General features: G+C 36.2%; 2 protein-coding genes across 5 annotated transcripts in view; one reads left to right on the top strand and one right to left on the bottom strand.

Moving 5' to 3' along the window:
- Positions 1-1,419: 1,419 nt before the first annotated feature.
- LOC115452215 (uncharacterized protein CG3556) lies at positions 1,420-7,116 on the top strand. Its single transcript, XM_030180682.1, has 9 exons — positions 1,420-1,489; positions 1,813-2,009; positions 2,560-2,657; positions 3,118-3,365; positions 3,752-3,912; positions 4,274-4,490; positions 4,855-5,005; positions 5,470-5,681; positions 6,746-7,116. Exons 1-9 carry the CDS (start codon positions 1,423-1,425, stop codon positions 6,805-6,807), a joined length of 1,413 nt encoding a protein of 470 aa, XP_030036542.1. The 5' UTR covers positions 1,420-1,422; the 3' UTR covers positions 6,808-7,116.
- A 1,386-nt stretch (positions 7,117-8,502) lies between these two features.
- The window catches only part of LOC115452212 (nucleoside-diphosphatase uda-1), a 21,421-nt gene continuing 4,874 nt past the window's right edge, over positions 8,503-25,049 (bottom strand). For 2 of the 4 annotated variants that reach the window (XM_030180679.2, XM_030180678.2), the window contains exons 3-11: positions 18,882-19,025; positions 18,456-18,544; positions 16,622-16,785; positions 16,009-16,100; positions 15,148-15,301; positions 14,401-14,550; positions 13,477-13,649; positions 12,768-12,931; positions 8,503-12,505 (exon numbers count right to left, since the gene is read on the bottom strand). In XM_030180679.2, the coding sequence (XP_030036539.1) occupies positions 12,416-12,505; positions 12,768-12,931; positions 13,477-13,649; positions 14,401-14,550; positions 15,148-15,301; positions 16,009-16,100; positions 16,622-16,785; positions 18,456-18,544; positions 18,882-19,025 (1,220 nt within the window). In that variant the 3' untranslated portion in view covers positions 8,503-12,415. Of the gene's footprint in view, positions 12,506-12,767; positions 12,932-13,476; positions 13,650-14,400; positions 14,551-15,147; positions 15,302-16,008; positions 16,101-16,621; positions 16,786-18,455; positions 18,545-18,881; positions 19,026-20,896; positions 20,997-25,049 lie in introns of those variants that run through there. The other 2 variants (XM_037436935.1, XM_030180680.2) reach the window with 2 other exon arrangements.

Genomic DNA, 25,049 nt, shown 5'->3' with positions numbered 1-25,049 from the left:
TTTACTTCGTTACACACACTTAGCCAGGATGTTTTTGACGCCTCATTTTATGGAAATTTCGCACTTACCAGCGCTCGGTTTCTCTCTGTCTTCGTTGGTCTCAAATTGGTATTTTTATGGAACATAGTTTGACTAAAATTACATAAGTTTGAATGTAGTTATCAAAACTTTAAGTAGCCATCAAATATTTGATCTTACAAATTGTATAATCGTGTCTTACCGTATACTGAATTTAGATGGTCATATAAATTCCTACTAAGTACTAAATTTTCCGTAAAATAGCATAATATTAAACTACTTAACATCATTTTATTTTTCTTTCGAGCAATTAACCAAACAAACACATGAACACAAAACACGAATATATTCTAAATAATATAAGAGTACCAGGGGAGCAACACACCTCAAGAGGTTCATCAATCACGCGTCAGATCAAACACGAATCGTTGCACGCCGTGAAGCAGATAAATTGTCTTTGTTACAATATAACATATTGAATGTAGATTCAGAGCTAGAAAATTAGTTGTATATCGAAAAAATAAAAAATAAGACCACCAAACTAATTATTAAGTGTTTATAAGTATCTAGAAGTTTATCCTAAGGATTTAGAATGCGTAAATTTTTAAGGATTCGCGTCAATAACGAGCAAAGGACACCCACAAACAGCCCTCTATAGCGATAAATGTCAGGCTCAACTGAGGTCTAATATGTTACTGAGGAAGGGTAGCAACACGTCTCGCAGCACTTTCTTCAAGTAAACGACAACCTTGCTCATACATATTCAAGAGTATCACACCCCTCCTTGAGAAAAAATCACGCGAGATGTACCTTTATTTTGTTATTTCTGAGCTTGGGAACCTAATTTTGCGCGTGCATATTTATATTCAAAATGCTTATGAATGTATATTTTAGTTCCTTTGCTTTAAGATTTTTTTTTTCATGTTTCAATTTGTAGACTACGTAAGGTAGTGATTGCCTCGTGCAGTTGTGGATTCGGATCTAAATAATTTATGATAAATTTTGTTTTTCATAGATATAGCATTAGATGTACGGTTCATCGTAAAATGTAAGGACCGTTTTCTGAAACATGCGTAAACTATATTCCGCGGACTCTACATCAGATGAAGATTGAATATCATTTCAAGTTAAAATGTACGTTGCTAGCAGCTTCCTACTAGTTGTTATAAAAACCTCTCTCTCAATCTCTCTCGTAACTCTTCTCCCTATAGTGGCAAAAACAATTTCAAAGATTCGAAGGGAAATAAATAATAAAACCATCTGAGTTAAAAACCTCTAATAATTACAAAGTTTAAAAACATATTTTGTACCTAAATACAAGTCTTCTAAAGACTAAAATAAGAATAGCTGTACAATTCCTATAGTATGAAACATTAACGTATTTTTTTTGTTACAGCCTTCAATATGGACCACCGTTTCTTTTCATCGCTATGCGCCTTTCTACTAGTCGCAGCTGTTTGGGGGCAAACTGGTAGCACATTTATTTAATTAAAACATTATTAATTAAAATGGACGCTTGTTTTTGCTAATATTTGCATGAAAAAGATGTTAATTCATTTGTTTAGATCTCTATTATGTGGATATCATAAATTTATTCAATCAAATAACAATCAATTTAAATCGATTTTCTACCCTTTACTTTGCGAATAAATCTGAAATCAAATACCGCCAAGTAGATTCTTCTTGCTTAGAATGAGAACATTTGTATTCCAAATATAGATCTGAAATAAATATTTCACCAAAGCTCCTTTCAACTGACACTAAAAAGGTTACTCAATTAAGTTTTTTTGGTAGAAACCGAACAACCAACAACTGCGACCACCAAGCCCCCGCCTACAACCACCACGGTGGCTTCAACGAGCGTGGCTTGGGAGGCGGAGACACTGAACGAGGGCCAGGCCATACAGAAGGCGCTGCAGTACCTCCTGCAGCACCGCCAGCCTGACTGGGGCTGGGGGAACGACACGCACCAGGTCATGTTGACCCTGCAGGTATATTTATATCATCATATAATTCGTACATAGTATCACGGCGATCTGGTGAGGGTCGCCGGAGTCTGATGGATGAGGGTGGTCCAGGACCGGTCCCTGTGGCGCTCAATGGGGGAGGCCTATGTCCAGCAGGGACGATTCCGGGCTGAAATGATGATGATGATCACGTCTTTCCCTTTTATGAGTTGTTAGCAAGATAATAATTTATTTAGACATATATTACAAAAACATAAGTATCGTAACTTCTTGCTTTTCATGGTAGCCTGGTAGGTATGGGTGTATCAAACCCAGATTTCGCCAACTAGATCCTATGTGATAAAGGTTGAACCTATCGTCACATCGGGATTCAGGAACAAAATGCAGATCTCGAGCTAAACCTAGGCAGGAAAATAGAATATCGTTTTCCCCGACTCGGCTATCAAATCCAATAGCAAATTGCAATGTCACATCGATTCGCATTTACACACAATGTATTCGATATTATTCTTACTGATAAGCGAATCCAAATAAAGTATTTATAGAGCGAATATAATTTAGTTCAACATTTCAGTTGGCGAACAACACAGGGAAGGAGATAGAGCAACAAGGACTAGAGATGCAATTATCTGCTAAGCAGATGGAGATCGAAATACTGCTCATGATGTCCAAGTGAGTGCTTGATAATACATTTTATTAAATAATATAACAAGTGTTGACTGTGTAGTGACTAGTAATACTTAACACAATAAGTTATCGGTAGCCACTTTTATTTTAGTAACGATACATATGGCGGTCTTTACTAAACTCTCCCAATCTCAATCTCATATCCGATTCCACGAATGAACCAATCGAAATAAATCATATTTTGTGAACACGTCAATATAACTTTGCTCTGATTGGTCAGTTTTTGCGAAAGATTGAAAAAAGTTTAAGATCCTTCATTGAAAATGGACATGAGAATCACTATTAAAATAAAGATGGCTACCGATATTATAACAGTGGGCCTACTAAATAAAGATGAATATATCAAACTTTTTTGTTATATACTACAAAGTGACAATGGAAATGTACACGATACACGATACTCTACACGATATCTGGTGAGTCAAATTATCTTTCCTGATTACAGGCACCATGAGTCTCCCCCTCCATTAGGCCGCCTCGCCGCCTACACCCTGGCTCTAGGCACTCTGTGCAAGGACCCTCGCTCGTTCCACGGACGGGACCTGGTCGCCGCTCTGCTTCATCGGGAACCCCCTCATGACCTGGAGTTTGCGTACGCGACCCTCGCGGCGTGCTCCTCCGCGGCCCACGTGCGACGTCGTCACATCCGACGGCTGCTGGATATTGCAAATGCCGCTGCTGACCATAGCTTGGGTGAGCTCTTCGTAAACTGTTTCATTGTGCTAGTCTTTCCAGCTAGTATCAGCATGTCATAAGTTAGTGCCAACTGCCAACTGGTAAGATATTTAGCCTTTGTGAGGAGTGAGTTCATAGCAATGTTGGATACGTCTAATTTGTTAATAGAGTAGATAATTAACTAACATAAACCAGATTTCATAATTTATATGCTAACATTTACTAAAATGTATTGGAAAATATCCTTCATATGTAACTGTAATGTCGAAGTTGTAGCACAAAAATTGGCCAGATATCTGCTTGATTTTCATTGTGGCAGTCACAAATCGTAAAGGCTAGTTAAAACTTATATCAACCGGATTCTCTGAATCATCAGTCTCAAATCCTAATCAATAACATTGCAGACACCATCTCCATGGTGATCTTGGCCCTGCGCTGCGTGGTGCAGGACCATAGACACCGAAGCCTCATCCACTTCGTGCGCCGCCCCATGGCCGGTCTGGCGCGGCAGCAGCACCCTGATGGCAGCTTTGGCAGTCTCACCACAACTGCCCTTGCTATTCAAGTAAGAATATTATTATAATAACTACATGTGGATGTATTAGGTACAATGCTTCTATAGATCACTATTTAAAAGACCCTTAAGACTGGTAAAACAAACACCTTCTTCGACCAATCACTCCTCCAGTGGTCGAAGTGGTACTGCGCTTTCCCCGCGTAAAAAAAATTCACGAAGTCAATATTTTTTGGGTGTTTAAATATTTTTTTGAGAGATTATAAAAATACAACTTTATATAATATTATAGATTATAATCAAAGAGTATACTTAATCCGTAAAGATTTCCGAAGGTCAATTTCAGAAAATACTTTCACGCTATTAATGTATAGTAGAATGTAAAAGGCGAACGAGATTTTTTTCTATCCAGGCTCTGGAAGACTCGGACAGCGGTCCCGGCGCGCACCAGCACTGGAGCCTGCCCACCGCCAGAAAGTGGCTGCTCGAGCGACAGAACCCCGACGGCGGGTGGGGCGACGTGGCCATGACCGCTGCAGCAGTGGCAGCGCTCACTCCCGCCTCTCTAGCCGCTGTACGACCTCCGCATTGCAGCGACAAATTGCTTGACAGCCGACATGAACCTTTAGGTAACTTCTATACGATTAGTTAAATTGATGACTATACTTTTAATTTTCTATATCGACTACTATAATTCTCTTATTAATATTATCACCGTATATTTTGTCTCACTGTTGAGTACGAAACTTTACTTCTAGGAGGTTACGGGCCCTTACAATACAACGCTGGTAAGAAGTTTGGTGACTATGCTACATTAAAAATTCTTATTGGGTTATCAGATATTAATTTAAGAGTCTCCTCGGGATTGTATTTTAACCTTTAGTCTGCAAAACCTGCAAACCGTATTTCGAATCAGCCACAATAGGCACTCTACACTGAGGACTTTAAATCCAATCCCTACTTACACTGGAATAAAATTAAATCATCTTTCAGACAGCAACGGTGGCGACGGTATTCTCAAACTGGCGTATCAGTCAGGCCAGACGAGCAACGAGTCTGATGCCAGGAACGTGTCCTTCACATACACGCTGTGGCTCGGCACCAACGTCACTGAGAACTTCACACTGCACATGGTGGCACCGAGGTTTGTGTTTGTAGATTGATACGTTGATTCTAGAGACCATTAACAAAAGAAATTTACGAAATGAAACTAAACATGGAGTCTAATTACTATATTCAAACGACTATACATCATAGTTGAGATAGATTTCCATAACATAATATATTACGCACCGTACTTTGGTTTAACTTTGAAAAAGAATGAAGAAGGAAAGATGGCAATTCCGATGGACGCTCGTTTTTAACAAACGAACCCAGTCTTAATCTTTGATTCGGAGTAATAAACCAATGAAAATAAGTAATTTGTAAACTCTAATCATATCAAAAAAAAAGCTTTATTCTGATTGGTACATTTTCTCGGTGGATTATAAAATCTATTGGGACTATTTAGTGGACACGGCGAATCATCGGTGTTATGTTGTCAATCTAAATCAATTAATTAAGCTTGAGATAAAAATAACAATACAAATAAATTTATTACAACTTCAGGAACGTATCATTCTACCGCGTGATGCAAATGGCGGCTGAACAGAATCCGAAGTTCAAGTTCGAGGCGAGCGAGTGGCCCAACGGTCACTATGTGCACACACTAGCCGGTCACAAGGAAGAGCCGATGGGTTACCATTACTGGCTGCTGTACCGCCTGCCCGAGATACCCGACCCGATGAGCCCGCCCGGCAACCAGCTCGTCGCCCCAGTCGGTTAGTAATCCATACTTTCGTAATAATAATATCAGCCCTGAATTATATACTGTCCCACTGTTGGGCACGGGCCTCCTCTACTTCTGAGAGGGATTAGGCCTTAGCCCACCACGCTGGCATAGTACGGTTTGGTAGACTTCACACACCCTTGAAATTCCTATAGAGAACTCCTCAGGCATGCAGGTTTCCTCACGATGTTTTCCTTCACCGTTAAAGCGAACGATAAATTCACAAAGAATACACACATGATTTTAGAAAAGTCAGAGGTGTGTGCCCTTGGGATTTGAACCTGCGGACATTCGTCTCGGCAGTCCGTTCCACAACCAACTAGGCTATCGCCGCTCTATATACTATCCATACTAACATACTAATTATAAATGCGCAGGTAACCCTGTTTGTTGAGGTTAACGACTAAACCACTGAACCGGTTTTAATAAAATTTGTTATGGAAATAGTTTGAGAACCTGGGACAAACATAGACTACTTTTTAGCCTGGCAAATTATATAGCGGGTCTTTTAATCCGTTAAACAGGTGGTTATTAATCCATACTGATAATAAATGCGGAGGTAACCTTGTTTGTTGAGCTTTGATTTTGATGAAATTTACTTTGGGGATAGTTTGAGAATCTGGGAAAGACATACACTACTTTTTAGCCCAGAAAAATATATAGCGGGTCTTTTAACCTGGCAAAATATTTTCCCGCGAGCAAAAGCTATAAGATATTTATTTTTATACGGGATTGAAAAGGTGTCTCCTCTGCATCTAATAAACGGAGTATACAAATACAGCGTGGACTGACATGAGAATATTCCCCACTATGTGACACAGTTCTGCCGGTCTGTTCTAACACTCCACTAATCACCAGGTGCAGTAGATGCGGAGTCATTTTACCGTACACATATCCAAATATCAAAAACATACCAAAATCCTAATGTTTTATAAATTAATTGCAAAGCGATCCAACCTTTCCTACACTGCTCAGTGCTCATATTTCCACAAGACCTACCTTTTAGTAGTTAAAGAGACCGAAAGATAATGTTTTTTCTTTTTTTCATTATTCCAGGCGTGGACGATCTCTTGGTGGAAGACGGAGAACACTACCTATTTTGGTATAAGAAGTTGTAATTTCATATTAAAAACTCCTTAGAATGAACCACTGTTCTATATATCACGTTTCATTTAGATAAAAACATATAACCACTTTTGGTTACAAACTTGGATATAAGATTTTATCGATTTACCGCCTTTTTCAATAAGCGACCCCAATCGCTTTTTTTGGACAGATCGTGAAAATTGACCAAACGGAGAAGGGTTTTTTGACATACATACTTATTTTGATTGGTAAATTCTTGCGATGGGATCAAAGATTAAGGATTGGGATTGATTATTGATAACGGTAGTTAGCAGCAGTTGTCAAGTTCTCTGAATATAAAATAGGATTCTACGTTTCATGAAATATTCTTAATTTAAGTTTTTTATCTAGAAACTTCTTTAGATTATTGGATGTAAGTGTATGCTGTGAGAATAACCAAAGATGTTTTTGGACTTCATTAAAAATTAAGTTTTATTGTAAATAATTTTAAAGAGCACTGTGCGGACTGTAATTTTAATTAAGTTATTTAATATTATTTTATTTATCTACAACAGAACATCTTTTATAAAAATATTCTTCCTAAATGGAAATATGTCTAACAAAAAATATTATACAACTTTATTCGCTAAATATAAACTGTTTACTTCAGTAAGTATTTTATATAAATCGTTCGCAAATGTTTCTCGCTGAAACTTAAATTTCTGTGTTATTATACCTTTATTTACTTAAATATGCCTACGCAATAATCTTTAAATTCGTAATGTTGGTATTTTTCACCTTAGTTCGCATAGGAAAAATCTAGGTATTAACTACGCCAATAATTCCAAAATCTTGTTGAGAGGTTTTAGATTTCTCATCTAAAAACAATTACAGCCATTCGGAGCAAATTTAACCTATAGGCAAGGGCCATATTGAATCCGTGGCAGAAATACCGACATATTTGTCATATCTACGCAATGTAATAGTTTAGATGCATGTAAGATAGCTGTTTAGATTCTTCGTGTTACAGTAAGCAATTTACAATTTAATGGTATTTAATCTTTAGGCCGAGTCGACGGAACTTATTATTTTAAAACTATGTAATGGACTTTTATACTTATATCTATTTATAAGAACGTACTTTACATATTTTAACTTATTTTTACTAATCCATAAATCATTTTTATTACGCACAATATATCTTACGTATTTAATTTTCGACGCCATCTTAATTTTGTGTTTTTTACAAAATGGCGTCTGTTCTAACCTAAAAAAATGTTTTCACTCCCATAGACTCGGCAATTCTGTTCTAGTTATTGACAATTATAATCTCAAAACCATAGTGTTATATTTAAATTTAATCATTTTAGACGAGACTGAGCGACTCAAGCGATCTGAGATGTGCGATAGTGTAAACATTTTTATTGTAACTATTGAATGGTTCTTAATAAATTATAAAATTATATGATTTTTTATTTCACCTATTAGAATTAGTTATTTTTAGACATGCAACGTTTAGGTTCACTTCCAATTTAACTTTGTCTATAGAGTGGTTGGGTCCAAGTTATCACTGAGAAATTCTTTCAAACATAAAATAATATAATACCGTGAGTTAACTCTCAAAATTATAGCACAAATGTAGCCGTTATTAGAAACCCTAGCTTGTGGGCTAATGTACGTAAGAGTGATTGCACAAATGAAGCTTTAATAAAAACTCTAACTTATGTAATTTGAAATAAAACACTTACTAAGATTCAACATTTATTAAATTTGTACAATTTTACACATAACACCAATATTACGTCTGCTATAACCTCTTACAAATCAATAGTGCGCTGAAATATGTGGCGGCAGCGATTGTCATTCGATTTACAAATTTAATCTGAGCTGACAGAAGTATATAATGGCTAGCATCAACTACGCTTTAGTCGAAACCTATCGATTCGCCCGACATACATTTCTCACATCGACTAAGTTCGCAGAGTCGAGTCGAATCGTATCAATCCCCCGCTATACATTTACTATAAAACTGGTCCATTATCCGCCATTTTCAATAAACAATCCCAATATTTCTTTTCGTTCTATCAAAAATTCACAAATCAGAACATTTTTTTGACTTGCCTACAACTGAATTAATTTGATTGGTACATTCGTGGAATCGAATTGAAGATTGAAATTGTTTATTGAAAACGGTTGTAGGACAGCGCGGTAGCACGCTGTGCCGAATTACCGCACATACAATATAAATGCGATTGGATTCGTCGCGTTTCGATTCGGCTCTAATCGATGCCAGCCTTAAAAACGTTTCCGATGCTTGCCAATAAGTCGAATAGATGCAAAGTGCATGCAGACAAGTAAAATTTTACCAAGCGAAAGTCGCTTATCGCAAATAACTGGATCTGTGCTCAGGGCGTAAAGAGGTTTTTACATTAGGAGGTCGTTACCGCGATTATTATGGTAAGTGCGTTTAGTTATTAAACCTAACCTAAAACAATCTAATGATAGTTGCCTAAAAAAATATTTTCAATTCAATTCTAATTTTTATAAGCCTGATCCTATAAACGATGCACAGTTCAGGGCCAACGTAAACCTCGAAAACCACAGAATATAAAATCAATAGAACGTAATATCACAAGTGTACAACCTTCATAAAAAATCTGCAACAAAAATATTTAGAATTATATTTGGACCTCGGTTATTTTCATAAATAATATAAAAAATTATATGGTACGGTAATACGAGATTTAATACATAATTTACAGCATAATATACACGTTGAATATTTTTATAAATATACATAATTGCACTTGCAAATATTTTTAAAGCAATAATAAAAACTCTCCAAACTGACAGCGAGCAAGAAAAAAACATTACAATATAGAATAAAAATTTAAAAACCCAAATATATGTTTTTTGTTGTTTTATCATGACTTGTACACATTTAGGGCGCTTCCACATACTACGCTCTCCAATTAATGAGCGTTTAATGCGTGTTTCTTACTTAAAACCCCGTGTGAGCAGTAAAATACGATATCTCTTCCATTATATCTTGTTGCTGATATCGAGTCATGCAAAGAATTTATAAATCTCAACATTATTCTCAATTATCTATATACTAAAGTATATTTTACAATACAGTCATGTGGAATTTAATTTTGAACCGCGGCTATATGTTCTATTTACTTAAAATGCTGAAGTATTAAGTATGGAATCATGTAATGAAAACGTACTTTCTACATTTAACTATATTAAAATTAAGATAATACTTGTGGAAAATTCCTCTGTATCTGATTGCACATATACTACTACACCTAGAATCGAAAAAAAAATGAAAATACACATTTTTACTGTAAATAATGACAAACACTATTTAGTAACGTCACAAAATTAATTTCAACCGTCAATTTTATAATCATGTGGTATAGCACAAGTCAATCTTCTTTATCTTTATACTCAGGAAAACCCTTCTGCAGGGATGGCAAACCAATGGCACGCGAACATGCCAAAAACATAGTTGGGACATAAAAAAGTCGCTAAAAAGGGGCACTTGGATGAATAAAACCGGTCCTAGATTGCATGTTACAGGCCATATTTTTTTGTTATAAATATTGGCACGTTAACATGGGCGCCGTGAGGGGGGCGCAAGGGGGTGCCCGTGAACCCCCCTGTCCGCAACAAATCACAATAAAAATAACTGAATGTCAATGGGAACTATGGACCACAGAGGTTTTATTATGGTTTATCATATGTAAATACCCGCGCGATTTCTATTTGAAAAGAAAAATGTTCATGTAATATTATGTAGTACCTACTTATAGTATGTAGATGCAGATGCTCCTCCCTAAAAGTAATCTTGGCGGCCATGCACGTTAACCATTAAAGGTTTGCCATCCCTGCCCTACTCGGTACCACAAATTCACTTGTCACAGCCTATAATTACACAACTATTACATTTATGAATATCTATTTTAAAACTATTGGAATTATGGAAAATCATATTGATAATTGTTACAATACTACAATTAAACACATAGTCATTTGAAACACATTTTTTGCTATTGAATCTTTGCTATTCACAAAAAAATATAAATTAAACAAACATAAGGTTTTTTAGTCTGCATTTTGACGTCATCATACGTCGTATGACAGTTAAGGACGTCATGGGGCGTCGATATGCAAAAACACACGAAATGAACTCAAAAAAGCGCATTATCAACTAATAATGCTTGTGAAACATGCACGAAACAATATTATAATATAGCCATTACCAGAATGAGAAGAATTTACAATCCAATTAATTCAGACGTAGTTGATAGATGAGCCGTATGAGTTAAGTGTTTTCTATTTAGGGTAAAATAACCAATATTGGCATTCCACCAACCCTTAAACTATAATAACATTTGAAGTATCCGAACTATAGTTTTAATATTCTTTTCTATAGTTTTAAATTGTTACTAAAAATATTCTGATACTGGTAATCTAATTATAGTTCAAAATGTAGGACACATTTTTGGGAGTGCCAACATTTGGTTTTTTACCCTAGTGTCATAATTTTTAACAAAGAAAATAACTATTGAAATATTTGGCTATTATCGCAGTCAATAAAGGGATTCGAGATTTATTAATTAATATTTCTTAGGGTCGATGGTAATTTTCTATAAAGTATTTTTAAATATTGCTGTTATATTAAATGGCCTCCAGCACTTTTTAAGTTTACAAAGCTGGCATAATAGGGTAGTTGTTTTTTTTACTATCTACCATTAACGTCTTTCAAAATCAAGAGTACGAATTTTCAAAAAACACTCAAAATAACTTAGCTTCTGAAATGAGAAAAATATAGCGAAAATACAATGCATACCCACTCTAGCTCATTGGAAGAATTGAAATTTTTCCACATGGATTATTTTGTCAACAGCTTATACCATTTTCATTTTCACACGATTTCTTCTCTACAGTTTTTGCTGTTTCATACAAAATCAAACACAACAAACTACTCTATTCTGCGGACCATACACACATCCTATAACCGTCAGTATATTTAGACTATAACGTATCAAGGCGTATCCTCTGCCAGGATAAAACACTCACCATCACAACCAAACAGAAACCGATTCCATTTGTCAAATAAACTAAAACCCAAATCAAAAGGGTCCTTAAAGTGTTAGTAATACGGACTACGAGTGGCGTAGTGATCTATGTTTATACGAGCTACGGTAAGCATGGCGTTGTTACAATTTGCAAGTAAATGGACGCAACACTTGTACTGTCTTGTGTGCGGCTCTGGCTACAAGTCCTTAAAGCCGTGATGTTAAGGAAGGTTTACGTTACTAAGGTAATATTATGCTGGGTACAGACCAAGCGAACGTTTCGCCGATCCGAACCGCACGCTTGGTCGCTTTCGGTCAATCGTCCAGATTCGTTCGCTTACAGCTGATTCACATGGATTATTCTAACCGTTTATTACGGCTTAATAGTAACTATAAACTGATCAAAATTTGTAAGCATTTCAAATTCATTTTATTCTGATTGGTCTATTTTTACTATAGATACAACAGTAGCGGTTAAAATCGTGTATTGAAATCGACTGTAGTCTACACCTGGCATAAGGTGTTGCGTTCCATATTACCGTGTGTAAGCTCGTTATAAAAGGTTGGCGTTTTGCTAAGCGGCGGCGGCCATCTTGTTCATCATTGTTGTGTACGCGAGCCCAAGCGCCCACGATACTTCGTGCCCGTTCACTTTTTTGAACAGCTGTTGAAGAAATATTACATATTGTATATTGTATATTAGCTAAGTAGTGTAGGCAGTTATAAAATTTGATGAACGAATTTAAGACATGAAAATATTCTCAAACCTTTTTTCTTACCGAATGAAACTACAAAGGTTTTAGTTAATTTTAGAGAAAAGCAAAAATGTTTTCGTAAAATTTTAACGTAATAAATTTTTTTTAAGAAAAAAAAATTTACTCGTTTGCAAGTTTTTTTACACAAAAGATAAAAAATGGAATACGTACCGATATGGGCTGGTTGTCGGGTATCTTGTAGCCGTCGCTGAGCAGCGTGACGGCGTACACGAGGTCGGCGCAGGCCCAGGGCTGCTCCACGTTGGAGGCGGAGCACGCGCGCGCCGCCGCCGCGCGGTACGCGCCCGCCGACACCGTGCCGCCCTGCATCACGTCTGCAACGCACACGGCGGGTACATACTGACTAAAACTATTTGCGACAAAAATATCGACTTCAAAAACCACATTAGTGGCAACTCTACACCTGACAGTAAATGAAATGAGATAGAGTACTGATTAACGGAAGATATTTCTCCAGTCTGCATAATTTTGCCATAAGTAAGGTGGTCGTTATCAGAGCGAATACTATCCATCGACAGTTGGCGATCAGGAGCATACCTTAACCCTATAGGTAAGTGGTGGCTTGTGGAAAGTTTAAGTTATTATATTTCTAAAGCTAATGTTTACTTAAAATCTTGCTTTTGACCCTTTTGTGGGGACATAATATGTATTAAATGCACACGCCATGTATTTGTAAGGTATAAATGTAAGTTCATTTAATTAATAAACACAATTGTTAGTTGAGACTCGCTGGTTTCGTTTCTCCCTCAAGCACACATCATACATCACACTTACAATACTATTTGAACGACAGTCCACTTATCATCACATTCCTTGGCGATACCGTGCTATATAAAGCTGATAGCGGCATTAACATTACCGATCATGCCGGCGTCAGCGGCGATGTCGTAGAAGAAGCTCATGGCGGCGACGTTCCCGCGCGGCGGCTGCTGCGGCTCCCAGTCCATGGCGCCGAGCACGTACTGGCGCACCGCCGCGTGGCACAGCTGCAGCGCCGCCGCGCGCTTCATGCCGCTGCGACGCGCCGCGCCACTGCCACGACATACTTTATTTATTAGCATTTACTTCAAAAATTAAATGTTTTTTTCTAAAAAAATATCATACAAAAAAATAATTCTAAAAACACAAATAAATTTATACTATTATAAAAAAAAAAAAGTTTAACTTTGCTCATTGTTAGGGGCTAATAACTTAAACTACTGAACTGATTTAGAATTTTTTTTCACTAATAGCAAGCTACATTACTCCTGATTGTTAGAGGCTACTTTTTATCTCAGAAAAACGTTATCACGCAGGCGGAGAGGCTAACAAATGCTGCCAGGATATAAAAATTTAAATTCAGTGGACGAGGTAGCAGTCAGTTAAATAGCTGTACGTAGTGAGGCGTGACGTCACTAGACATACGAGGCGGGCGTAGGAAAGAGATAGCGAGATATTCCCTCTACGCACCCACTCTTTCTCACAGCAATATTTAAAATGCCATTTATTTATTCAAACAAGTTTAATGAACATAATAATATATTGTTTGCACGGGAAATTGCTATTAATTCTAATCTAAGGAATAACTGTACAGTTATGTTGGGATCACCAGTATTACTATCCGCCATCACGCCGCCCAAGACGTAGATGATATAATTTACTTTGAACCTAATCCCTAGCGTTAATGAGGTCCATATCTAACAATGTACAACCAGGAATCATACTTAGTACTAGGACACCATGTCTCAAACTACTAAGTATTAGGACACCATGTCTCAAACTACTAAGTACTAGGACACCATACCTGACAAAGTACTCCTTGTTGGCGTACGTCCACGGCTCGCGCTGTATGATCGGCTCTACGCACACGGACGTGAACTCGCGCGTGTCGTTACCGCCAGCCTCTTGCAGGAACACGCCGTAGCGGGCCGCGTTCAAACCTAGACCTAAATAACTGGAAATAAAATGCATTTTTGTAGAAACGTGACTTCTATCTTTTCATGATAGCCTGGTAGATGGAGGCCACATTTCGACAACTCTGTTAGATGTAATGTGAAATATATTACCTATTGCAATATCAGGAATAATTTAGAACTCTGATACTGAACAAGAAAACCTAACCACTGTAATTGACCCGGATATCGAACCTAAGACCTCAACGTGACAATCGCGCTACATATGAAACTCAACAATATGCTGTGAAGTAGTTTCTTAATTAAACTATATAAGAATCTACAAAATTATTTCCATTTCCCATAGACATCATGTGCGGAATAATCCAACCCAAATGCTAAAAACATAATGTTTTCATTGTTGATAATGACCTGTATTTGTAGGCAAGTAAACAGTTATTACAAGCTTTTATTTAGCTATGTCTCTCAAATAGATTGTGAAGATCACATCTCCGAAGCAGGAATAGCACCATTTCCTCTTGCTACAAAAATAAAATTTTCCATATAGAAATCAGATGAAAATGAATTGCTATGGTAACCATGATTTGACGCCACCTAGGACATTTTTTTTTATTTTGCTTATCATTTTACCAACCCACCTGTGCGTATACAGGGTGATGTTGTTACCAGCCGGCACCACATACTGGTCGGCGGCAGGGTACAGTTTCGCGTCTCTCTCGTTCAGCTCGAACGTGATTTGCGTCGACCCCCCGCCGAGGTCCAGTGCGGCCATCGTCTCGCCGTCCATCAGATCTGAAAATATTATTTAATCACCTCTATGGTTAAAAAAATATCTCGTGTGTCGGGTCTATGTGGATGCAACTCTACTTACCATCAGCAATGGAGTCGCTTTAGCGTTTACGAGAAAAAATCATGTCTTTTCAGGGGTGGGTAGTAATGTATTAAGCCATTTCGAAGACTGCTAAGTTACATAATAGATGGATGAGACTGCCAATTGACGGGTATGATTAGCCGAAGATAAGCAAAAACGATTCAACCCACAGTAAGGTCGAAAATGAGCCGAGTATACCAAATTATTTCTAGTCTATAAGGTCTTTATTTTCCATCAGTTAAAACATCTTAGTCACAATATGTTAATTCGAACTTTCTATCAACAAAATATAAAATAGAATATCAATGAGTACAAATACGATTTAAACTTCAATCTTAACTATTTCAAAAGTGACATTTTGTGGGCTCGATCCTTTTTGTTTATCTACGTCCAATTATTCTCCATTAAAACTCAGTCTCAAAAAATTTTAAATCAATAAAAATATAATATTGTAAGGATAAAAATATTTTTGCTATAAAAACAATGAGCGTTTGACAGTCTGAGGCGTTTGGTTATTGACAGCCGAATCGGTTGGTTTGTTGGTGTAGTATTTAAGAGAGTATATCGGTACTCAGTGATAGTTCTTTTTATTTTAATCAAAATCGCTTTAGTTAACAATATTACTCACTGTGCAACAAGTTGATTGTGTACCAGATGAATATTCCCTCGTCGGAACCGTCCATGATCTTGACGCTGTTAGGACCCACATCATAGCCCAATCTGAGGAAAACAAAAACGTTCAATGAACTAAAAATATAAAAAAAATACCATTGAGTATATAAATTTAGTATAATTATCGTCCTTGTACCTTTGTAGTGGCCGTCACGACGCTTGCCTTAAGTAATCCTATCTCGTCATTTAGTTATATGAAAAAAGTTATCTTTTTTTGTTTTTATTGCTTTGAATGACGAGACGAGCTTGCCGTTCGCCTGATGGTAAGCGATACGACCGGCCATAAATAGTAGAAACAACCATCCAACACCTTGAATTACAAAGCATTGTTTGGTATTCCAGTGCGCTCGCCATCCTGAGACATTGAAATGTTAAGTCATATTATATCCAAGAGTTACACTGGCTACAATGTCCTTCAAACCGGAAAACAAAAGTAACTACACACAGCTGCTTGGCGGCAGAAATAGACATTGCGGTGATACCTACCCAGGCGGACTCTCACATATAACCTACTACCAGTAAGTAGCAGAACTTAAAGTAAAACCTTCTACTTATAACAATATACTCACTTGGACACAGCTAGTTGTACTTCGTCGATGAGCTGTTGCGCCTTCTCAGCGGGCAGTAGACGGAGGCCGGCGGTGGCGCGCACTATGATGGGAGTGTCTTTCCTCTTCTCGGGCGGCGTGAGGAACTCCGCCCTCTTTATTAACTGCACTATTGTGTCCGCACCCTGGACACATTACCTTAGTTTACTTCGCTGGCTTTAATACGAAGGAGCGTCATACACAACTTTTTTTTTGGCTTGCATTTGCGTTACAGTGGTAGAAACAAGGACCCTACACTTATACACATAATAATAATAATAATAATATCAGCTCTGTATTATATACTGTCCCACTATTGAGCACGGGCCTCCTCTACTACTGAGAGAGATTAGGCCTTAGTCTACCACGCTGTCCTAGTGCGGATTGGTAGACTTTACACACCCTCGAAATGCCTGTAGAGAACTTCTCAGGTATGCAGGTTTCCTCACGATGTTTTCCTTCACCGTTAAAGCAAGCGATAATTCACAAAGAATACACACCAAATTTTTTAGAAAAGTCAGAGGTGTGTGCCCTTGTTATTTGAACCTGCGGACGTTCGTCTCGGCAGTCCGTTCCACAACCAAATAGGGTATCGCCGCTTTTATACACATATGAATTCATTAATATTATATACATAAAGATCCGAAAGACGCTTTTGACGTCTAAGACAGCGGGAGGCCTCGTTGGAGTATATGAGCGAACAGCCCTCCCCTGGCTCAACCCGCAACTCTCTAAAAGTCCCCTTTTACGAACGGCAGGGGATACCGTGGTGGAATTGTTAAATACCCCTAATCGACACGCACTAGTAACTCCTGTGCTCCCCGTAGTCATGACGGTGTGACCTTATTTAAATATTTGAGAGCCATTCTAAGATAACATTATTGAGATCATAATTATAACAATAATAAAGTAAATACACTTGCACAAACACATCATGCATTCATTTGACATTTCTGTCATGTTTGCGAAGTGTACCGTTCACCTTGTTTAGGTAAATAGATGAAGACAGTCTAGTCTAGAGGTTCCCAATTTTTTTTTCTATCTCTCAATTTCTTAAGGTATCTCCTTTAAAAATTTTGCTGATTCTGGTGGTACTCTTATTTGAGGCTTCGCACAAAAATCGCATTAAAACCACCGCCCAACCATCGCGAGGGTCTGGATTGTTATGTTGGCGTCACCGTGTCTCTTACGACCCCTATTAATATTATCTGCCTACATTGATAGGTGAAGTCAAGCTAACATTTTAGTACTTTACTATCAGACCAGATAAATTTTCGTGTGCTCCCACCTACGAATTGTGGACCCCCATTTTTCGGTCACGCCAACGTGGCCCCCGGTCAGGTCTCCCACGGACCTCTGGGGTCCACCTGGACCACTTTGGAAATCAATGGTCTAGTCGATGAAGACAATTTTTCTGAGCTATACAACACGAATATTGACCCACTTAGAACCTACTTTCTTTAGACTTTACTTAATGCTTAAGCCAAAAATATTTTGAGCATTTAGTAAATTTTAAGAAAAAAATACGTTTTAAAATGAACTCTGCAAAATCCCTGAATTATCGTTCCGTTCATGGTCATCCTACATATTAAATTATTTTTTTACATTTGCTTCCGAATTTTATTAATAATATTTATTTGTTATAAGAACAACCAATGTTCTACGCAAAATTATAAGTAGCAGGTTAGATAAAACCCTAAATTACAATGTATCATTATTGAATCGCAGCATCCATCGAAAAAGCCCTTATCAATATATATTTACAGTTCTTCACATTCCATTGTTTTCAAAAAACATAACAAAAAGGGTATTTTACCTTAGCGGGATCATTTGCAAATGATGACAACCCTGGCTTAGATTCCTCGAAATATTCATCCACAAGGTCCAATTTGGCTTGACTGAATACTGAAAACAATGTATGATAAGAAAAATATTAATGATGTTTTTCCACTTTAATTTCAATCATTTTTTGGGTGGACTTTCCATAAAAAATTTTAGGACTTAAACTTCAACTTAAACCTTACAGAATCTAATCAACCTGATCAGAACGTGGTACATACATGCTGCTATATACGAAGTTACAGAAGCACCACACTTACCCACTGGTAGGATATCGTCAAACACTTCCAAAAGAGCTAATTTCATTTTTTTTGTCACATTAATCACCAACACATCATATTCAAATAAGTATATTAAAATCACAATAATAAAGTTCAATTTCGATAAAAAAAAATACACTCACCAGTAAAAGGCACCCTGAATTTGTACGCGAGCACTCTGGACCCAGACGAACCGGCGTCTATGATCACTGCGTAGTGGTACACGCTCTCGTACCCGAGGCTCTTCGCGATACCGTCCAGCCATTGCGACTGGCCTGCAAACAACCCTATACCGAACAACCAACGCACATATAGTTCCAATAATTGCATACTTAATAACATTTTCAAAGTCGTGGATCCAGTAATGGACACTTTTATTTAGTAAATTAGCCTATACAGACTGTGTAATATAAATAAATGCAACACGTAACAGTTTTTTAACAAATCAAAGTTTTTTACGAATATTTATTTAGAAAAAAATATTATTAATTTAATAAGACACGTTCACTCCGTCATTGGACCGAATCGAGAAAACCATTTATTAGAATAGCATTTGATTGCGTTATCTCTGAACAAACAGAAAGACTCGCACTCGTAAACAAACTTGTGCCATAATGATATGGACACATTGCATAATTTTATATATAGTTCTGTCGAGTATGTCTGTCTGTGACATGAGTGTGTGTGTTTTACATAATACCGACATATTAAACATATTTATAGTAAAGAGAGAAGTATAAAACCTACATGGTAGTCTATTTTTTTATTTTTAATAATCAAGAGTTTTTATAAAGGTATGGTGGTTTGGACTTTTGGAGAGGATGAATGACAGAAAACTGACAAAGAGGATATATAAGGCGAATGTGGATGGAAGAGCCTTCATATCAGATATCTGAGTTTCTTAGTAAAGGCCAGATCAAAAATACCCTGAATCGGCGGGAATGCATTAAAAGATTGACGAGGGTGGAGGATACGAGAGAAGTATGCCAGAATCGTGCAATGTGGCAATTCATAGTCTGCCTGCCCCTATGGGATAGAGACGAGATACTATGTATATAAGAGTTTTTACGTCCCAATATTAATTGTTAAATGAGGATATTTTTTTTAGTGACGCAATAACTAATAATATGTGTTTAATGCATTAGAATATCACTGTCAACCGCAGACCGCATTAGTAATCTAAACATGTCCTAACACGGTTTTTTATTCGACAGAATTTATTATCTACAATAATATATATCTACGGTTGAAAGGTTAATGATTTAAGCGATATTTTTTTGCGAAAAATTTTCATACATAATAAAAATGAGCATCTTTTTATATGTTTTTTTAACTTAGTCAAAATTTATCGAAAAAAATAGCGCTTAAGTTTTTTTTTATCGAAACACCTATTTAAACAATATTGCAGTTCATGCTTGCACTTTACTAATAAAAAAAAAGATTAAAACTAAAAAAATCGTAATATTAGGCTCCCAAAATATGGGTACCCTTGTGCTAGCTACTTGTTTGACCTATCTTATCGTTTATTACGTATGAATATGACCTTTACGTATTATGCGTTTTCCCTCCGTATTTCAAACTTGGCTTAGGAAAGCAAAATTACCTAGATGCTACATATCCTGTAAAAATAAGGTAATATACTTTTTACTTATTTGGGACTAGAGTGGAACACTCAATACCCTCCTTAAACAGCTCCCTAGAGTAACCTTACATATTGTATAAAAATATATTTTTATTTATTTATAATCTGTTTGCCCGATACCAAATACTTTTACTAATCTAGTTTTGACTAAAATATTCAAGTGTTACACTTCTAAATTAATACTGTATTTAATTCTGCACAATGAAAATATATGTAATACCTATTTCGATAAAACATACAAGTGAAATATTAATTACAGTATAATTATTGAACCATTTCAATACTCATTTTTCAAAGATAAACTTATTTCTTGCAATAAGAAGATTTGAAAACATAATACAAATTCAATATAACTTCGTAACATGGGTTAAGTATCTACAATTTTATTCCCAGAGTGTAATTTAAATATTAACAGTTTCAACAATGTTTGTACAATATTAATCATTTTCCAAGGATACATATTTAATTTTCGACTTTATCGACATTAACTACAGGGCTACATCTAATTACACAAACCTGCTATTAGAACAGGTAATGTACGCATTACCGTAGGCGTTGTGACATTCATTTTTCTTCGCGCACAAATTAATCGATACGTAACTGTCTGGAAACAATATCGATACACGATCACTTCACTTGAAAAACGTTACATTTAAAAAAATGAAATGGAACGTTAGAATCTCAGAACAAGAACAAGCATAGAAGGAATCTAAATTACCCTCATATACTTATCCTTTTTTTTCGAATAGGCCAAAACCGTTGAAAAGAACGAGACAAATATTATGTTGCTAAAGTCGGCTTGCGTACACTTTAAAATTATCAAATGGTTACCTTTGGTCCTCTTTATGATGCCGAATTAAAAAAGCAAATAAAATGTCAAAAGTTCCAACTTGCCAACCTCAAAACAATGTCACAAACGCGCCCACACAATTTAGTTACGTTATACTTCAGCGCGTGCTTTTCAAAAGTGGTTACATGTTTTGTAATATTTTTGTTGTTAATTTTAATAAATACTCAGTGCTGTTTAAGTATAATATAGCCCTACGAACAAGCAATGGCCTGCGTTATTGTGGGGTGTAAATCTCATTCTTCTCGTAAAGAAAATGAAACTGAAATCATCAGCTTCCATCGGTGAGTAAACAAAAAACCTAATATATTTGCTTAAACCCTGTACATGAGTGCAAAAAGTATTATTAATTAATCTTTATTATGCTGTAGTTATATTATAATCTGCTGTTGGCCATTCGATACAGTAATTATTAAGTATTTTTCATTTTTACCAATTTACGTAGTCGTGTTCAATAATGTTGTGCTGCATATTCTGTCGATAACATAGATGTTAGTATATTGTAGTTTACTATTTTGCATAAATTGCCTTTTACTTTAAATATACGGTGGTGTAGTGGTAAAAGCCACTTGGAAACCGTGCGCGAAGGCTGGGGGTTAAGGAAAGTATCTGATTTTCATAGTGTGTTTCATACAATGTGTTTCATTGCAGATTCCCCACAGATGATGCTATGAGGCAAAAATGGATCGTTGCCATAGCTCGTCCCAATTGGCATTGGAAAAAACAGCACCGTGTTTGCTCTAAGCTTTTCGACAAAGTTTTATTAACATTGAAATAAGTTATCAAACATATGTGACATGAATGATACCGCTGTGTTTTAATTTTACTGTCCCATTTTAGTAGCTTCTGTCAAATCACACCTCTTGGGTATCTTTTAATCCCTAAGAAAGTCAGAAAAGAACAGAAGGCGTACTGGCTTTCTCCTAAACGAAATTCCAGCCGATTTCTTGTTTGTTACTTACAGCGGTTTCCATTCCTTCCGAAATTTCTAACATTTTCTTAATTTAATAATCTAAATGCTTGACCATTTTTGTTTGAATGACGTTTCGGAAGGCATCAAACTGCTGTAAATAGCAAATGAAAATTGGACAAAATTTAGCTCGGAGAAAGCCGGTAGTTCTATAGTTTATTGTAATTTAACAGCTTCTTAACGAGTGCTTTTATATATCCTGACTTCTTTTGGTACTTGAATACCAAATCAGGATATTGATATCTTTTTTTTAGCCTTTATCTAAAATAGCAATTTGCAACGGTTTGTAGTTGACTGACCGAAAAGTGTTTATTTTAGCAGGTCTGTGAATTTACCATAGCCGATAGACAAAGTATCTATCGATATCGATAAGATATCAGAAGGGATCGCAACACAATTAAATTTCTTGCTGTCTAAGACAGAGTACACTCAAATGTCATAGTGTTACTTCTATGCTTGTTCTTGTTCTGAGGTTAGAATTCTATTTTCAAATTTATACGGACTTCATACAGTCATTGTGCTATGACAACACCGAAAGCGAATGGCGAATTGTTATCAACTCGTGTAAAGACTCGGGCACAATGGAACTGTGGTGGTTAAATAAGCACTGTCTTCTTGAATTATGCATACAATTAATGTACTCATAAACTCAAGTCGTTATGTGTACACGATTACAGCATAAGTATTCTCAACATTGGGCCCAATTTTTATTTGTAATTTTAAAAGCATCCACGAAGCGTCCAGGTGGGACAACATAGTTTTCATATTTTAATTTTATTTATTGTTATTATTTTTATTAATCCAAGTTATTATACTATTCACTACACTGCCTTCTCTCTATATTTTTCTTATATTCATACCATGGTTGTCTGGACAATATCACCTAGTGGGATAAGACCGCCGTTTGTACTTATTGTTTTCTTTTCTCATTTTTATTTTTATTTAACACATTATATGTAACTTTTTTAACTAACTTTGTTAACATATTTTGTAGTCTTAAAAATATGTAATTATATAAGAAAATTACCAAGACTTAATAACATAAAAATAATCAGGGACCGATCATTGCTGTGAGTTCTTGTACATAAACCATACTGTGTTAAAACAAATCAGGCTAAAAGTAAAGTAACATAAAAATGTTTTATTTCAAAATTAATTATAATTGTTTTAATTTTCTTATGATATTTAGATTTTTACATCATTGATAAACTGCAGTTTGAGAATCGGTACAAGACATTAATTAATTATGTTTACGATGCCGCGCAAACAATAGATTAATATCTCAAAGCGATAATATAACACGGGAAACGTTTTTGCCGTTATAAAAATCATTAATTTATCGATAACAAATTAAATAAGTTAAATATATAGGTAACCTTGGTTTTATACTTCTAGATAAATTTTAACACTCAGATTGTAACCGGTATGTAAATGGCAATAAGGCCCACATTAAATCTATGGGGTCGTCCATTAATCACGTGAAGCTCGAAAGATGGGAGAAGGGAGGAAATAAAACACGAAATATCACGGGTTGGGGGGGGGGGTCTTTAATGAGATATCACGTGTATTTATTTTTCGTTGATCGCGGGATCACTACATAGTATAAAACAAAGTCGCTTTCTCTGTCCCTATGTGTGCTTAAATCTTTAAAACTACGCAACGGATTTTGATGCAATTTTTTTTAATAGATAGAGTGATTCAAGAGGAAGGTTTATATGTATAATAACATCCATTAAATAGTGAAGAAATACTGTTATTTTGTTATGTTATACCCGTGCGAAGCCAGAGTGGGCCGCTATATTTTTATATACACAGTTTTTCTGTAGTGTATTTAATATCAGCATTGGGGTGTGCGAAGCCGGGGCGGGTCGCTAGTTTAATATAAAAATTTCAATATACTTTGTCCTAAAAAATACACGTGATTTTAGTTATAGTAGTCTAAAACCTCACCACATGTCACCAGAGGGGGGAAGAGGTTAAAAAGTCACAAAAAACATCACGTGATTAATGGATGTCCCCTAACTATCTGTAAGTATTATAAAATCAAAGCCCCCCAAAAGTTGTCTTTCTGTGTGTGGTCAATTTTCTCAAAATCTACTGAACGGATTTTTGTACGATTCTCATTAAAAGATAGTGCAATTTTTAAGGAAGGTTTAGGTTAATAGTACATTACGGTTTTATGTAAATTGACTGAAATATATCGAATACTATTGAAGAGGTCGTGTGGTTGTAAAAAATCTCGGGATTTTAGCGGGAAAAACTTTGTGACACACTGCCTTCCACGCGGGCGAAGCCGCGGGACAACTAGTAGGCAGCAAAATAACTGACTAAATGTGTTTTACACTGTCTACCCCTGAAAAGTGCAAAGCGCGTGATTTGTCGTGTTTGTGTTTAATAATTAGATTCGCGGTTGTGGCGCATCTGATAAATTGGCTGGGAAATAACAAACCATTACAATTACTGAGTTTTTTGTGTCTAAATCAGATAACATTAAGAGAAACGCGGCGTCACATAATTTATATTTGCGGTTATATACTATTCATATATGAGTTTGAACCAAAACATATTTTATTAACGAATCCCTTGCGATACTTGAGTGTCTTAATTTTTATTCAAACTCTCAAGTCTCAAGCAATCTAAATACTACAAAACCCATTTTCTTATCTCACTAAAAATACTTGCATAAGATTGACGGGGCATTATTCCGTCTATTAGGGGCCTATCCGTCTTTGCAATTACGGGCGTTCTAATCGAAGCGCAGTTTTGATAACCGTATAGTATAGGGGATTTTTTTACTGTCTTACTCTTACTATACAAACACATGTTTGCCTTCTCAAACGTGTTACCTAGTG

Source organism: Manduca sexta, chromosome 9 (genome assembly GCF_014839805.1).
Source record: "Manduca sexta isolate Smith_Timp_Sample1 chromosome 9, JHU_Msex_v1.0, whole genome shotgun sequence".
NCBI lineage: Eukaryota > Metazoa > Arthropoda > Insecta > Lepidoptera > Sphingidae > Manduca > Manduca sexta.
The sequence above is the reverse complement of the archived record's forward strand: the minus strand, read 5'-3'. Positions and strand labels throughout refer to the sequence as shown.

What these genes read in the sequence shown, in the direction of transcription:
- LOC115452215 (XM_030180682.1), top strand. Translation starts at nt 1,423, where the DNA reads ATGGACCACCGTTTCTTTTCATCGCTATGCGCCTTTCTACTAGTCGCA. An exon ending in CGCTGCTGACCATAGCTTGG is followed by an intron (nt 3,366 to 3,751) that starts GTGAGCTCTTCG and finishes ATAACATTGCAG; the next exon opens with ACACCATCTCCATGGTGATC. An exon ending in CAACTGCCCTTGCTATTCAA is followed by an intron (nt 3,913 to 4,273) that starts GTAAGAATATTA and finishes TTTTCTATCCAG; the next exon opens with GCTCTGGAAGACTCGGACAG.